Source organism: Mauremys mutica, chromosome 4 (assembly GCF_020497125.1).
Source record: "Mauremys mutica isolate MM-2020 ecotype Southern chromosome 4, ASM2049712v1, whole genome shotgun sequence".
Lineage (NCBI taxonomy): Eukaryota > Metazoa > Chordata > Testudines > Geoemydidae > Mauremys > Mauremys mutica.
In genome coordinates this window covers 24,179,613-24,194,174 of record NC_059075.1, presented here as the reverse complement: position 1 = coordinate 24,194,174, position 14,562 = coordinate 24,179,613, and the positions used below count along the sequence as shown (strand labels likewise).

The 14,562-nt window shown below is 43.4% G+C and overlaps 1 protein-coding gene across 11 annotated transcripts in view; it reads left to right on the top strand.

Moving 5' to 3' along the window:
- EVL (Enah/Vasp-like) overlaps nucleotides 1–14,562 on the top strand; it is a 226,675-nt gene that overhangs the window by 200,170 nt on the left and 11,943 nt on the right. For all 11 annotated transcript variants that reach the window (XM_045014715.1, XM_045014720.1, XM_045014721.1 and 8 more), the window contains 4 exons: nucleotides 1,168–1,232; nucleotides 5,391–5,620; nucleotides 7,100–7,221; nucleotides 14,433–14,493. In XM_045014715.1, the coding sequence (XP_044870650.1) occupies nucleotides 1,168–1,232; nucleotides 5,391–5,620; nucleotides 7,100–7,221; nucleotides 14,433–14,493 (478 nt within the window). The remainder of the gene's footprint in view (nucleotides 1–1,167; nucleotides 1,233–5,390; nucleotides 5,621–7,099; nucleotides 7,222–14,432; nucleotides 14,494–14,562) is intronic.

Below are 14,562 nucleotides of genomic sequence, written 5' to 3'. Positions count from 1 at the left end.
TTGCTTTGTATTATGTGTTCCCAACCAAGAGCCCAATCCTGCAAACCTTTACACCTGAAAGTATTGAAATTAACACTTTGCTCATGATCATAAGGCTATTAAAAACTAATCAGAGTAATTTTGTAGTCATTGCTTATTGAGACAGACAAGAAATATTGGTTTGAGGACAAAATGTGGCTCGTGGTATTTAAAGTATCACATGATCATTCTGACAACCAGGTGTCCAATACTTTGTTCACCTGCAAAACTCTACGGTTGTGATAAAGGAATTTTGTTTTATACAGCTGTGTGAAGCAGTTGGCAATGTACAATCAACCACTAAACACAAATCACGTTTCTTTACATTCTTATCGGTATACTGCCGTTCCTTATGCCCCGTATCAGCACAATATTTAAGTATGCGCTTAACTTAAGCGTGTTAGGTATCCCATTGACTTTAGTGGAACTCCTCAGCCGCTTCAAGTTAAGCATATGCTTAAGAGCTGTGCTGGATTGGGATCTGAGACACTGCAGTACTCTCTTACTTTAAGTTCATTGGCTATTCCACATTTGAATATCCATTATAGCAGAGGTCAGCAACCTTTCAGAAGTGGTGTGCCGAGTCTTCATTTACTCACTCTAATTTAAGGTTTTGCGTGCCAGTAATACATTTTAATGTTTTTAGACGGTCTCTTTCTATAAGTCTATAATATATAACTAAACTATTGTTGTATGTAAAGTAAATAAGGTTTTTAAAATGTTTAAGAAGCTTCATTTAAAATTAAATTAAAATGCAGAGCCCCCTGGACTGGTGGCCAGGACCCGGGCAGTGTGAGTGCCACTGGAAATCAGCTTGCGTGCTGCCTTCGGCATGCGTGCCATAGGTTGCCTACCCCTGCATTATAGAATTATCACATAAATTACAAGCTTCTGTTACAAGTATTTGCAGTATACTCTAAGTGCAGGGTCTTGCTCTGATCTCACTTTCTCTGATGTAAATCAAGAGAAACGCCACTAAATGAGATCAGAACTCACCTCAGCCCTTTCGGTCTAGCCCTTATTTCTATAATGGGCTGATTAATGCCCCCCAGATGCAAACTCTATGGCTTGGGCCCATCTCAGTGTATAGAACATTTTCTAAAAAGAGTAAAAAATAAAACTGGAATGTTTTAAAAACCATTGTTTTAGGCAAGTGATGGAGCAGCAGCAGCAACAGCGCCAGGAATCTCTGGAAAGAAGAACCTCTACCACAGGCATGTATCAAACAATGCAATGCAATGTGTCTCTGAACAATGCAAACATATTCCTCTCCCCTCCTGTCTCTTCTAGCTGGTGGTGGTGGTGATGTGTTATCACAGAAATAACTGGCCTGCTAAATATAACTATAATCATTATGGGATTTCAAAGCATTTTCAGTTAGAGACTTAAACTAATAAATTGGAACATGGCTGTGTTTTTTCCACAGATTTGACTGAAGTTTAAGGTCCAAACTTCAGAGCACACAGCGCAACTCAGATGGGACATGTAAAGATGGATTTAAGCAAAGCTTTGTGCTCTTCCAGTCCCATGCTAGCTATGAGACCGGCTTAAGACTGAGCAGTGTAAAGTCTGCTCTAAATTATGCTGTTTTCCACAGTGCCAAGGGGCTGATGTCGCTGGGGTGCAGAAAAGGCCTACCCACACTTTCTACACGGCCACAGGGAGAGTGGGTGGCATAGGAATCACTCTACTGGCTCTGTGGCACTATAGGATCCCCCTACCCAGAGATTAGCTGTCTGTGCCTGGCTCTTCCAGCTTTCCACAAGGTGTACAGAAGAGAATCTGACTGTAAGAGTTCGTTAGTTGGGGTAATAAGGTGAGAGGCTTGTGTAAGTTTAGTGAGAAAGTATTTACTGAGTGGATCGCAAATATTTTCTAATATACTAGTAACCTGATAAGTGGTGCGGTGGGAAGAGAAGTTTCTGGCTGTGTTTTGGTTCTGTGAAAAAATATGTGCAAACGAAGCCAGAATTTTGTGTGAATCGGGGGGGGGTTAGTTTTTTGCTCAGCTTTTTTTTTTATTTAAAAGCAGCTCAGTTTTGTCCACAGAAAATGTCACCTGTGGCAGTCATACAGAATAATGCTCGGTGGCTTTGAACTCCTAATTTGGGTGCACACAACTGTGTGCCATTTTGTGTCAGTTAAAAAAAATGAAACCCTGGCTCTGCTTCCGTGAGGAACCTTGACGTAGGCATGATATTTGAGGTAGTGATGTTTCCAGCTGAGCGCCCTGTTGCATGTATGGAGGCATCTCTGTGCTGTACGCAACCTGTGTGCCTGTCTTTATGTTCAAAGTGTCACTTGCCGCTGTCCTTGGAACAAAGGTAATGTGTGTAATTCTGACTCAAGATGGTTTGTGGGGTTAGAAGAAGCTTTACAAACATCAAAGCAAAAACTCTAGCCTATGCTGTTTGTGTCACTGCTTTGAACTAAAGGAAGGAACAGCTCTCGACTGCTGCGGTCATCTGGACATCACTAAAATCGTGACTGCACCATCCTTTTTTATTTATTATTTTCTGCTTTCATTTACTTTTTAATTCCTTGTCTCCTAACCACTCTGCCTTGTTTTCATTCCTTGCTGTATGCCCATTTTATTCTTTTCACTTTTCTTTTCTGTTCTTTTAGTTTCTACCCTTCAGATAAAAGTGTCTTCTTCCCCCTCCCACTGCCAGTCTCCTCCTCCTGACTACAGTAACTACAGTGCTTCTACTTCCGCTGGTGCTGCCCCACCACCGCCATCTTATGCCAACGTTATCTCTTCAGCATCTACCATCCCCGAGTCCAGTAGTAAAACCTCTTTCAAATCCTCTAACAGAGCCAGAGGATTCCCACAGCTTCGTCACAGACATTCTGCCTCTGAGCTCTCACCCTCCCTGGGTTCCTTCTCCTCTCCAGTGTGGCCAAACCACAGGACTGTAACACAAAGCATCAAACAGATCTCTTTGTCCCCACCGCCTGAGCCTCCTTCCCATTTTCCATTCGCACCTCACCAGCCTGTTAGACGTTCCTCTCTTTCACACTCTCCTCAGTCTTCCTCTTCTCCTGTAACAACTACGTCCCCCATGCAGAAGGGTTTTGTCCTGCCGCCGCATATTCCAGAGGTCCTTCCTGTGATTCCTGTCCAGAATGGCAGAATCAGGGGATCTACAGATATAACAGTCCAAGAAGCCTCTGCAAATGTACCTCAGATAGGCCTGAATGGCCAGCCCGAAGAACCTCTAGCCACACAAATTCCTTTAAACTCCTCTAAAACCCAGGTAAAAAGCGTGGATGGGTCTTTCTTCTCATACTTAGAAACTGTACCCATCTCTCAGCTACCAGTTATAACCAGCCATGCTGGTTCCTTTATCCAGGCTTCTTTTCAGTCCTCCCAACCTTCACCTCATCCTCCAAAGCAATTGTACCAGGCCATGTCACACTTTGTTTCATTACCTCCCGCTTATGCTGCTGTATCTGAGGTGAATTTGTCCAAGAAGACCCCTCCTTTCATGACTTCATCAACCATTTCCCACTTGAGTAAGTACTTGTTTTGAATTAGTTATAACCGTTAAAAGAGCTTTAGATTTGACCTGATTGTTCATAAAGCCCAGTTTGCTCTCCCCCAGGACAATATGTGGGAAAAACTCTTGAGTAAACAAAGACTAATACTACTGCACCAGATAATTCAGACAATTAGGGAAAAGGTATGGAAAGTTAGTGCTATAACTGGTGGTGGACTTGACATAAAACCTCATATCCAAATGCTCCAGTCTTTGGGGAGAGAATGTTTTTAAAGTCTGAGGCCAGATCTGCTCTCAAAACTTTTGAAAGTGTAGTAATGACAGTTAAGGGTGTAATATTTTTAACGTTTTTTTCTACTGATGAAAGGCCTAGTGTAGATGCAGAAAAAGTGATCTTGCCAGTGTGGCTTGTTTCATTTGAGGAACTAGTATAAGCTAGAGCTGCAAAAGCACTCTTTCAGCCATATAAGTTGCATCTAAACTAGGAGGGTTTGCCAGGATAGCTGAACCAGTAAACCTTTTCTACTGTAGACTAGCCCTGCGTGTGGATCTATATTTTGCATATGGCCTGTATTGTTAAAATGCCTGGATTAGAGCAGCTCTGTGTTGTGCCTGTTCAAAATCCAGATCAGGTTTTGCAAGTTGGACCCATCTCTCTGTATAACCATATTGTGCTTAAATGGATGTGCCTAGAGAACTAAGGAAACATTTGTATATTTCTTCCACTGACAAATTTCCTGCTCCAGATATTTCAACTGCCTCTGTTGGGTCAGACCCTCAACTGGTGTAGGTCACTATATATCCATTTTCTTCAACACACTTACTTCGTTGGTGTAAACTGGAATATCTTGCCCATTATTTTTGAGGGGGGGCAATTTATAATCTAAATTATTTTTCAGCCAGGCCTCAGCCTTGCCTCTAATTTTGTGGGTGAATTGCCAGCTATCTCATTTGTGGGCCCAAATAGGTAGGAAAATAGCTGATGTGCTGCTAATAACACCACAGTTCATTGCAGGAGCAGCATTGTGAGCATAGTTATTAGCAGGAGTAATGTTGTGCCCATAATGTTAGCAGTTATCTCTGACCACAATGACGGGTGACGTTATTAAAAAAACAAAACTAAATAGATAGAAAATCAGGCTGTATTGTCTGACTATCATTCCCAAATTTTCCCTCTAAACCAATTTAAAAAAAACCTCTTTCAAATTAATGTTTGTTGCACAATTGAGTTTGTGACTGAATAGCAACAGAAGCCTTTGATGAGATGGAGTAATTCTAAGTAAGGTACCATTGATGGAATACTCATTTTGTTGTCCCATTATAAATAGGAGAAATAAACCAGAGGCGTTAACCTATTCTAATCTGTCCATTGAAGGACGCTGCTACACAGTGGCTAAAATTGAACACGTGCTCCTTAATTTTCAAAGGCTGACATAGGATTTAGCCACACAAATTTCATTAAAAGGAAGTTATTTGGAAATGTATAGCAAAAGACCAGGATTTTATTTGAAAAGTGGACGTTGACAGAGTTAGTTGATAACATTTATTTATCTGCATCTGAAAAGTTTAAATGAAGAAGAGAGATCCCAACCGTAAACCAGAAAGCATACTCTGTGTTAAGACAGAACAATAGCCTGACCAGAGGAAGGGATAGGTGGTGGTTACATGTTACAGGGGTTTTGCATAAGGACACAGGTGCTGATGATAACTAAAAAGCAGATATTGTACCATTGACATACTCACCAAGTATCATTCTTCTGATTGTATGTCATTAGACCTTCATTCACCCAACTGTCAATGACAAGAGAACAGGTTGTATGTGAGATGGGGGAGAATGTTCTTTATTTTTATTTAATCTTCTGTATTTTTCAGGTCCCATCCTTCCACCTGGTCATCCTTCCACTGCTGCCACAATCCCTGCTTCGTCCAGTGGGCCCCCACCTCCGCCGCCCCCGCCAGTACCTCCTCCGCCTTCAGGAGCAGCGCCACCTCCCCCACCTCCACTGCCGGCAGGTGGGGGACACGGGGTTAGCACTGACGATGGGTCAATGTCAGGACTAGCAGCAGCCCTGGCTGGTGCCAAACTCAGGAGAGTACAACGGGTAAGGCTTTCACACAGTCTGGCCTTCACTGGAGAATGAGGAATGCTTGACCTAGTTTTATTTAACCTTCTGCTAATCTATTTCATGGATACTCAGAATTCGTTACAAAGCCCAATGAAATGTGTTTTAAGTGACCATTCCCTGGACCGTGAAAAGTCACTGGCTTGTACAGGCTGTTATTGAAAGGAAGATTTGTGCTGGAAACAGGTGAAAGTAAAATTGAACGCTTACTGGTACGGGGCCGGCTCCTCCCCGCTCCCCCGGAAGGGGCGGGGCCTCGGGCAGAGGGGACGGGGTTGGGGGTCAGCATCCCCCAGCCAGCCCATCTGCGCTGCCTGACCCGCGCTGCCCAGGGCTCCAGCAGCAATTTAAAGGGCCCGAGGCGCCGGCAGTGGCAGCCAGAGCCCTGGGCCCTTTTAAATCGCTGGCCCCAGGGCAGATGCTCCTTTTGCCTCCCCTCCTCCCCGTTGGCGGCCCTGCCAGCAGGGACCCGGCAGGGCCGCCAACGGGGGGCACAAAAGGGGCAGCGACTTAAAGTCAGCTGTACAGGCTGGTACTGGTGGCCATTTTTTACTGGTACACCGTACCGGCCCATACCGCCTTACTTTCACCCCCGGCTGGAAACCTGTAGGCTGAAATCCTGGCCCTATTGAATTCAATGGCAAAACTCCCATTGACTTCAGTGGAGCCAGGATTTCACTCCTAGAGTCATATTTTTAAATAAGTTAGGTGCATAGTTGCATACCGAATTATATACACAATTACTGCAGGTGCACATTCAGTGGCTATTTATGACCGTTTGCACTTACCTTTTGCTGAGCTGCACGTGCAATGTGGCTGGGCCTTTTAAAGTGGCCACTTGTCCATTAGAAACAGTCCTTAAAGCAGATTTCTGTGTTTGGGTTTCTAATTTTCAGGAGAAAATTTTCCAGTTGATTTTTTTTTCTGACTTGTTCTTACAGTAATTCACACTTGATCCTCACTGCGCAGTGAAGATTAACTAGCAGGTGCCTGCATCGATTTCTCATATCACTAAGACATAATTGGTTTCTCTCCAATGTATCCTGTAGAACACTCACTAGTAGTATGCTGTCAACCATGATGATCAGTAGTTAAAACTACTCTAGACTTATCAAATAAAGGCTTGATTGTGCAGCCCGTGTGTGAGTAGGTGCTCACTGAGAGGAGTAAGGGTTGCATAATCTCACCAGAAATTCAGAATCATTTTGTTGTCATTTTCATCATTTGCTCAGGTATTTACTAAATCTACAGTGGGTTTCCCAATCCTAATATGTGAATTAGCCACTGGGTTTGACCTGAATTACATTTGCTTCCATTCTGACCCATTGTGCTTTCTGCCTCTGACTGCAAGCTGCAATCATGGTGCTTTGCTCCTAGTGATTATCTAAGCTAGTCAGAAAGGGCAGGTGCTTGCAATAAATTCCTCTGGTGACTTGCAATGTCGATTTGTGTCTTAAGCCAGAAGATGCTTCAGGAGGCTCCAGCCCCAGTGGGGCCTCTAAGAGCGATGCCAATCGAACAAGTAGTGGAGGAGGAGGAGGAGGACTAATGGAAGAAATGAATAAATTACTGGCAAAAAGGTTTGTACTTCGTCCTAAAGTAAACTCTAGAACAAGTGCACCAGCAGACTGTGGAACAATAAGCTTTCGGTAGCTACTAGCAATCAGGTAGCTCCAAGGCCTCTTTGAAACTGGCAAAACTCTGTGTGGGATATAGTATTGTGGAAGTTCAAGAGATCAGGTTAACAGCCTGCCACACTGCTGTTCCTGTGTAGGTGCTACACAGGACCCTGGACCCCTTTTTTTTTTTGACATAGTAAAAGCATAGGTATTGCCAGCCCCGGTGTCAAGCCAGCTTGAGCTGCTCCAGCTGTTCCTGCAGATTCTGTGGGGGAGAGAGCTTTAGAAGTTACTGATTTTTCTCTGTCTTTGCTGGTTTACAATCTACATCAAAGCTGCTGTGTTCTAAAGGAATGAGCTTTAACAGAGCCCCAGGAAGATCATTATTGTGGGGTATATTGAGTAGAATGGACCAAAAAAGTATCCAAAACTGCAATAACAAGATTGCATATTGGTAGCCTTTGAGGTAGTGAAATAAAAGGCCACTGTACGTCTTACCCAGCAAATACAGCAAGTCAGCTAGGATGCCAGGTTAAGCAGATTCCTTGATGAGTCTACACAGGATTGAAAGCAGATAAGTCCCAGCATAGCACATGTGTGTCATGCTCACTGGATTCCCAAAGAATAACTTTCCAAAATCAATGCCATGCGGGGGGATTAATGTTTGTTATTAGCAATGACGTAGGAGTATTTACTGGGTAGTACTGCAGTACAGGATGCATTCATCTGACTTTTTGGTGTCACTGCAGCTTCTCTATGCTGCTGGAAATCAAAATGTACTGCCTGTTGCATAGAGAACATAGACACGATTGAGTGGAAATAGATGCCCAATTCTGTGTGCAGGCTAGTTTAACCAGCAAAGCACATCTCACCCCAAAGTCTTTCAAGACGTAAGCAAATTCTGCCCTCAGTTACTCCTCTACAATCCTATTCAAGTCAGAGGGTTAGTTTGGGGTAACTGCCAGCAGGATGTTCTCTATGGGCCTCACCTGCAGTCAGATCCACATGGGTGCAAGGGTCCCCCTGCATGGATCCAATTACAGGACTAGAGCCTACATTTTAAATTTTAATTGTGTTCATTCTTTTTTCCCCTCCCTTTTCTCTTTCCTTAGAAACCTCTCCTGCCATAGGTTGCCACCTATCTTAAAACGTGTACAATAAATAATTCCCTCATAACATTATATCCTTACAGATTTAAAAAATTCTCTCTACTACTTTACACCTTTGAATTATCCTTTGACCATTATTAATAACATATTACCTGGCGCTGACAATTATTTTTACTGATTATATGTGCCAATGAAATGTTACTGGTCCTGAATATGTTTGAGCAAGTCCACACAAGTGTTTCTATTCCTTGGCAGGACATGAGATATCACACCTTAAAAATCACATCATTCTGATTCCCTTCTTTGCTTTTTCTCCCCCTCCCCCCCCTTCCATTGTAATGTTCATTTTATCAGCCTGTAGCTCCCAAGTGTCAGAGAGGCTTTTGAGTTTATCTTAAAGGATTTTTTTATTGTTTTACAAAGTGCAAACGGGGAAAGAGTAAAAATGCAGGAAGAGGAGGAGAGGAATAAATAGGAATCTGTCCACTATTACAAAGCAAACATTTGAAATGGCTAAATCAGGGGTCAGCAACCTTTCAGAAGTGGTGTGCCAAGTCTTCATTTATTCACTCTAATTTAAGGTTTTGTGTGCCATTAATACCTTTTAACGTTTTTAGAAGGTCTCTTTCTATGAGTCTATAATACATAAATAAACTATTGTTGTATGTAAAGTAAATTAGGTTTTTAAAATGTTTAAGCTTCATTTAAAATTAAATTAAAATGCAGAGCCTCTCCCCCCCCCCCCCAGACCGGTGGCCAGGACATGGGCAGTGTGAGTGCCACTGAAAATGAGTTTGTGTGCCGCCTTTGGCACACGTGCCATAGGTTGCCTACTCCTGGGCTAAATAATGTTCTCTGGGGCAGAAAATGTTTCTTATTCAGTTAGTCCAGACAGCTCTCCAGCTCCTATTGGTTTCAACCAGCATTCTACACACACAAAACAGGCGGTTGTAAAGTACCATGTAAATGTACAGTCCTGTAAAACTGGTTATTAATAATATAAAATGCCAAATATACAATTATCTCTGGTTCATTTGAATTCGAATAGTTATTCACTGGATTCAGTGGGTCAGATTCTGATCTCACTTTGTGCTGGTGTAAATAAAGAATGAAGAGTAAAACTGTTCTATTAGATGTTGTAATCTGGCCCAATGACTAGCGCTGTATAAATAACCAGAACAGATGGCTAGACAGACTCCAGATATTAAGGAAAGACTCCCTCTCTTATGCTTGGAAGTATTAAGCCTCCCAAAATGTACATCTTTAATGTGTGGCTCTAATCTAAGAAAGTGGCTAATTAAGTGTGGCATCTATTTTTGCCAACAGATCTGGACCTTTGTAGTATGCAGAGTCATATGTGCTCACTCCAATGACAAAAATAAGCTTTCCCTACATTTTACTCCTGTTAGCACTGCACAACCAACACAGCTGAGACTGAGTGAGCCACAGGTTCTGTTCCCCCGGGGGAGTCATCAGAAGAATTGTTTATTAAATTCCACCTATGCAAACCCATTGAAGGCAGTAAAACTGCAGAGGTGTCCACTGAGAATGTCATCTGAACAAAGTGCAGTACACAGGTGTGAGTGAGGACTTCCTGTGACCTGCAGAACTTTGTTACTGGTGATGATGTATGAGGTGCAAGGAGAACTTGACTCCTGTGTTGCAGGTTGTGTTTGCAGGGCTGGCAGTCAGAAAAAAATCTTTTGTATCGTGTGAGTTCAGTTTAAAAAAGAAAAAGTCATGGAAAGATCAACAGAATCCCCATTTTTCAGCATAGGTCTGCATGCTAAGGATGGAATGTATCCAGGGTAGGCACAGTATCTGAGAAGCTGGCTTTCAGGTGATATAAAGCATTGCTTTCTAGACTTAGTGATTCCCATGATAGCCGCTGCTATAATCATTTCAGAACTGAAGTGGAAACAAAGCAGAATGAAGTGCTGTCTCACAAACCACTATCATTTCTAGCCTCGTTAATTTTTCTGCAAGATACTAGAACTTAAATCTAACATCAGCCCGTCACCCCCGCAGTGCTTTTCTTGGCATTGGTCCACAGAAGGATCTAGAAGATCCAAGACCTCTGACCACTGGAATTGTCATTTCCCCAGGCGCTGACTTTGGTTTTTGCCAGTGGGTGCTGCTTTCTGCTGCTTTCCCCACTCCGCCGTCCCCATGCGAGCGGTGGGCGGGTCTTTGTGTGGGGGAAGAGACCAAGCGGGGTCAGGGCTTCGGAGCAGGGGTCAGAGCCCACAAAAGATGAATCTGTCCCTGCAGGTGCTGTGCACCCACTATTCTTTTTCAGCAGGTGCTTAAGCCCTGGAGCACCCATGGAGTCAGCGCCTGTGGTAATTCCCTGCAGATATCAAATACAGTAAAGTTATTAATGCGACTAAAACTATATAAACACTTCCTTGACCCCGTCCCCCACCTCCAATACACACCAGTCACACATCATGGTAGATCTTAGTTTCATGCTTTTTCAGGATTTACATGGACCACCTCTGTTTTTGAAATCTGTGAGGCTTTTCCTGCCAACAGGAAGAAGGGAAATCCCTTCACAGATCTTTCCTATTCAGTTGCTAAGGGAGTTGGAATTTGGTTTTGAGAGTTGTGTGGGGTTTTATTTTCCTTCTGTGGGGTGGATGTTGCTGGCCTCCGAGTCAGAAACTAAATAAAATGCTGCCAGTTTAGTGGAAGAAAAATCTAATGAAGTGGCTTCTGCAGGTGGAGGAGTATTTGATGGATTACAGTCATCACAGCCAACGTCCATGTGGCATGTGGAGCTGCATTGCACCTAATAATCTAAAGTAGGAAATCAAACATCCCTGAATCTTTCTGGCTGAGAGCCCTATGCCCCAGATGAAGTGGATTTTCCAACAGCTGCCAGGTAGCATTCACACAATACAGCCCTCCCATAGAGCTCACACAGTCCATCAAAGAGGCAAGGTGGGTGAGGTAATATCTTTTATTGATCCTGATTCTGTTGGTGAAAGAGAGAAGCTTGCAAACGTATTGAGAGCTCTTCTTTGGGTCTGGGAAAGGTGCTCTGTGGGTCTGTCTACACTGCAGTTAAACACCCAAGCTGGCCCATGCCACAGGACTTGGGATCACGCGACCATAAAACTGCAGTGTGGATGTCCGGGCTTGGGCTGGAGTCCAGGCTCTGGGATCCTACCTGAGTCTGGATGTCTACACAGCAGTTTAATAACCCACCCCCGAAGCCTGAGCCCCAAGTCAGCTGACATGAGCCAGCCACTGGTGTTTAATTGCAACAGCTAAACAAGGTGGAATAGATTGTTTAGCATAAGTAGTCAACACATATTGTAAGAGACCATTCAGTGTGAAGTGGACAGTGAACACCTCTGCAGTCGTAGGACAAAAAGCGGGTTACGGATTATTGTGATAAACCATAAATCCAGTGACTTTATTAAATCCAGAAGTTTTAGTGTCTAGCAAAGTGATTTTCATGTTTCCTTTGAGGATGAGGCCTGAGAGATCAGATGTGGAGTGATCACTTTGTGAAAAGTGTTCACACACAGGTAGCATGGCGTTTTTGTCTTTTATAATTTTTTCTGAGAGAGTGAATAACTCGCCTTGTCTTTCTAATATTGTGGGACCAACAGGGCTACAAGAACACTGCAACATTCCATTAAATTGAGTTGCACTTGAAGACATCTTGGGCTCACTACTGCTGGCCACATAACAGGGCAGTCATGAAGTTTGTGCCCCAGTGAAAAGGGTGAACACTTGTAAAAGGAGGTGAGGGGTAAAGAATGAGGGAAAAGGAGGATCCCAGATGCACCTAGACTGTCAATTCTTAGTGTGTGAGTTATGCTTTGAAGAGGCAGTGGGCCTGAGTTTGCTTTCAGTTACGCTGGTGCAAATCAGGAGTGACTCCATTCATGACAATAGAGCTAAACTGTTATAAAAAACGGTATGAACAGTAGAGTGGGTGTTTTTGTTAGGATTAATTAGATGGTGTTTGCACAGCACTTTGGATATGTAAAGCACTATGTAAGTGCAAGGAATTATGCTGATGAATAAATGAAAACCGCCAACAATCCACACTTCCCCCGACCTGGGCACTGAGTTTTGCCGAGGATAGAAATGTGGTATGTTTTCTCTAGTGCTTTTAGACATTAAGCAGAGCTTGAGAATCGAATGTGCATGCTCCCACTCCTCAGGAATCACATTATCATTGTGGCTAATGTACTAAAAAGAAAAAGACAGTAGAAACTGAACAATACTTGCTTTCATCTGAGCTACATTGTGGTTTGTAAGCCTCTCTAGAGAGAGCTGGTGAACTCCTAAACAGCAAGAACTCCCAGAGACACTGTGGCTAGTTCAGTCAGAATTCCTCTTGTACTGACACTACTAGCCAGGAGCAAGGGCCATGGCTCCCTCACTTCCAGCCCCTTGGCAGAGTCCAGCTATGTAAGTGCTAGTCTATGTCCTGAGGGCAAGAGCAGGAGACCGGTCATAGGCCTTCCAGAACCTTCTTCTCCCACTTTCCTAGCCCTCTATGCTTAAGTTGTGCCATGCCCCTCATAGGAACTAAGATAGACTGAAGTGACGTATTAGGCCACTGTCCCATCCCTCTGCCAGGACAGGATTGCGCCTGTATAAATAGGCTTGGCAGAATTCAATTTTGTTTTTATTTATAATTTCAATAGACAATATCAGTGTTTGCTTTTAAGCATTGTTTTACATGTTTATTGAGTTCAGTTTTTGCAGTTGTGCAAAATAATGCAGGGGGCGGAGAGCAGACAATAATTATTTAGTGACAGCAGATGTTGAGATTCAAAAAGTTTAAGCTTTATAACTCTTAAATCACAAGTTGTCATCGTCACGTGTCAAAATATACAAAGTAAATAGCCTTAAATTAACCTCTAATAACTTCCCAAGCAGCATTTTTCTTACTTTGCTTTACTTTACTATCTGTACATTTAGATTATTCTGCGTGGACATATGTTTTCAGCGGTTTATGTGTACATTGAAATTGATGTTTACCCACATTTACCGATAAAAATCGAATCCTTCCAAGCCTGCTTATAAATCTCAGCGGTTTGTAACCTGTTTACCTGTTGAGCCACACAGAGAGCAATGCTTTAACCTCTCTCAGGCTGACAAAGGAATACAGATCTCAGCTCAAGTATTCTTCATTTAACTTTCTCTAACCCCCCTGAACGCTACAGGTACCATGAACCTGAGGGCTTAGCAGTTCTACAGCCTTTGGATTGGCTTTGAGGCATTCAGAATCTCCCAGGATCCACCAGAGGCACAAGGCTATCTATGTGAAAGCCCAGGCCCGAGTACTGGCTCTGGCTCCCTCCTGGCTTCCAGGCAGCCAGAGCTTTCCCTCACCCCCTGCTACCTTGGAGTCCACCCTCAATGGAGATTGTGGCACATCAGAAATGTAAACGTGTCCCCAGGCTGCACTATCTGCTCTGTGGATGCCCTTCGAGGCTGGTGGGGAGTGTGTGTGTGTGGAGGGGTTTATGTGCATTTCTCCCATCCCCACATCTCCATGCCCACGTGCAGATCCTCAGGCCTACAGATTACGCTCTCTGGGTCAGGGGTGGGGGCAGCAGGACGAGTGAGTTCTGTACATGGAGAGTCCACTTGGCATATGGATTTTAGGGGGGAAATAATCTGGCACAGTATTAGAACATCCACCTTAGTAGCCTATGTGCCAGTTTTTTTATTATAGAAGCAGCCCTACACTTTGCAAGAAATTGCCTCTTAGTTGCTCAATGCCATGTCTATTTTCCTTACCCCTGTTCCTTTATACTGTACAACCCTGTACTTCTGTATGGAAGCTTGACTCAAAATATTGATCCCCTGCCTGAAGATCCTGCTTCATAGAGGCCTAGTTTGGATTCTTAACCATTGGTCAAATCCTGTGCAGCCAACAGGTTCAGTCTTCTGCTAAAGAAATTCCACAGCAGTAAAAGATAATCCTCACCAAGGCACAAATCAATCTTTTCAAATGACGATTGAAGCCTTGTGCAAGAAAAGCATTTCTAAAGGGTTGACTTTGTCCTTTTTTTTTACCCCTGTGCAAAGGAGGAAAGCAGCATCACAGTCAGACAAGCCAGCTGACAAAAAGGAAGAGGAAAGCCAAAACGTAAGTGAAACGTTCACCAGTATTGTGTGTCTGTGAAGCAAAAAGGGGTCTCCCAAACTAGCTGATAAG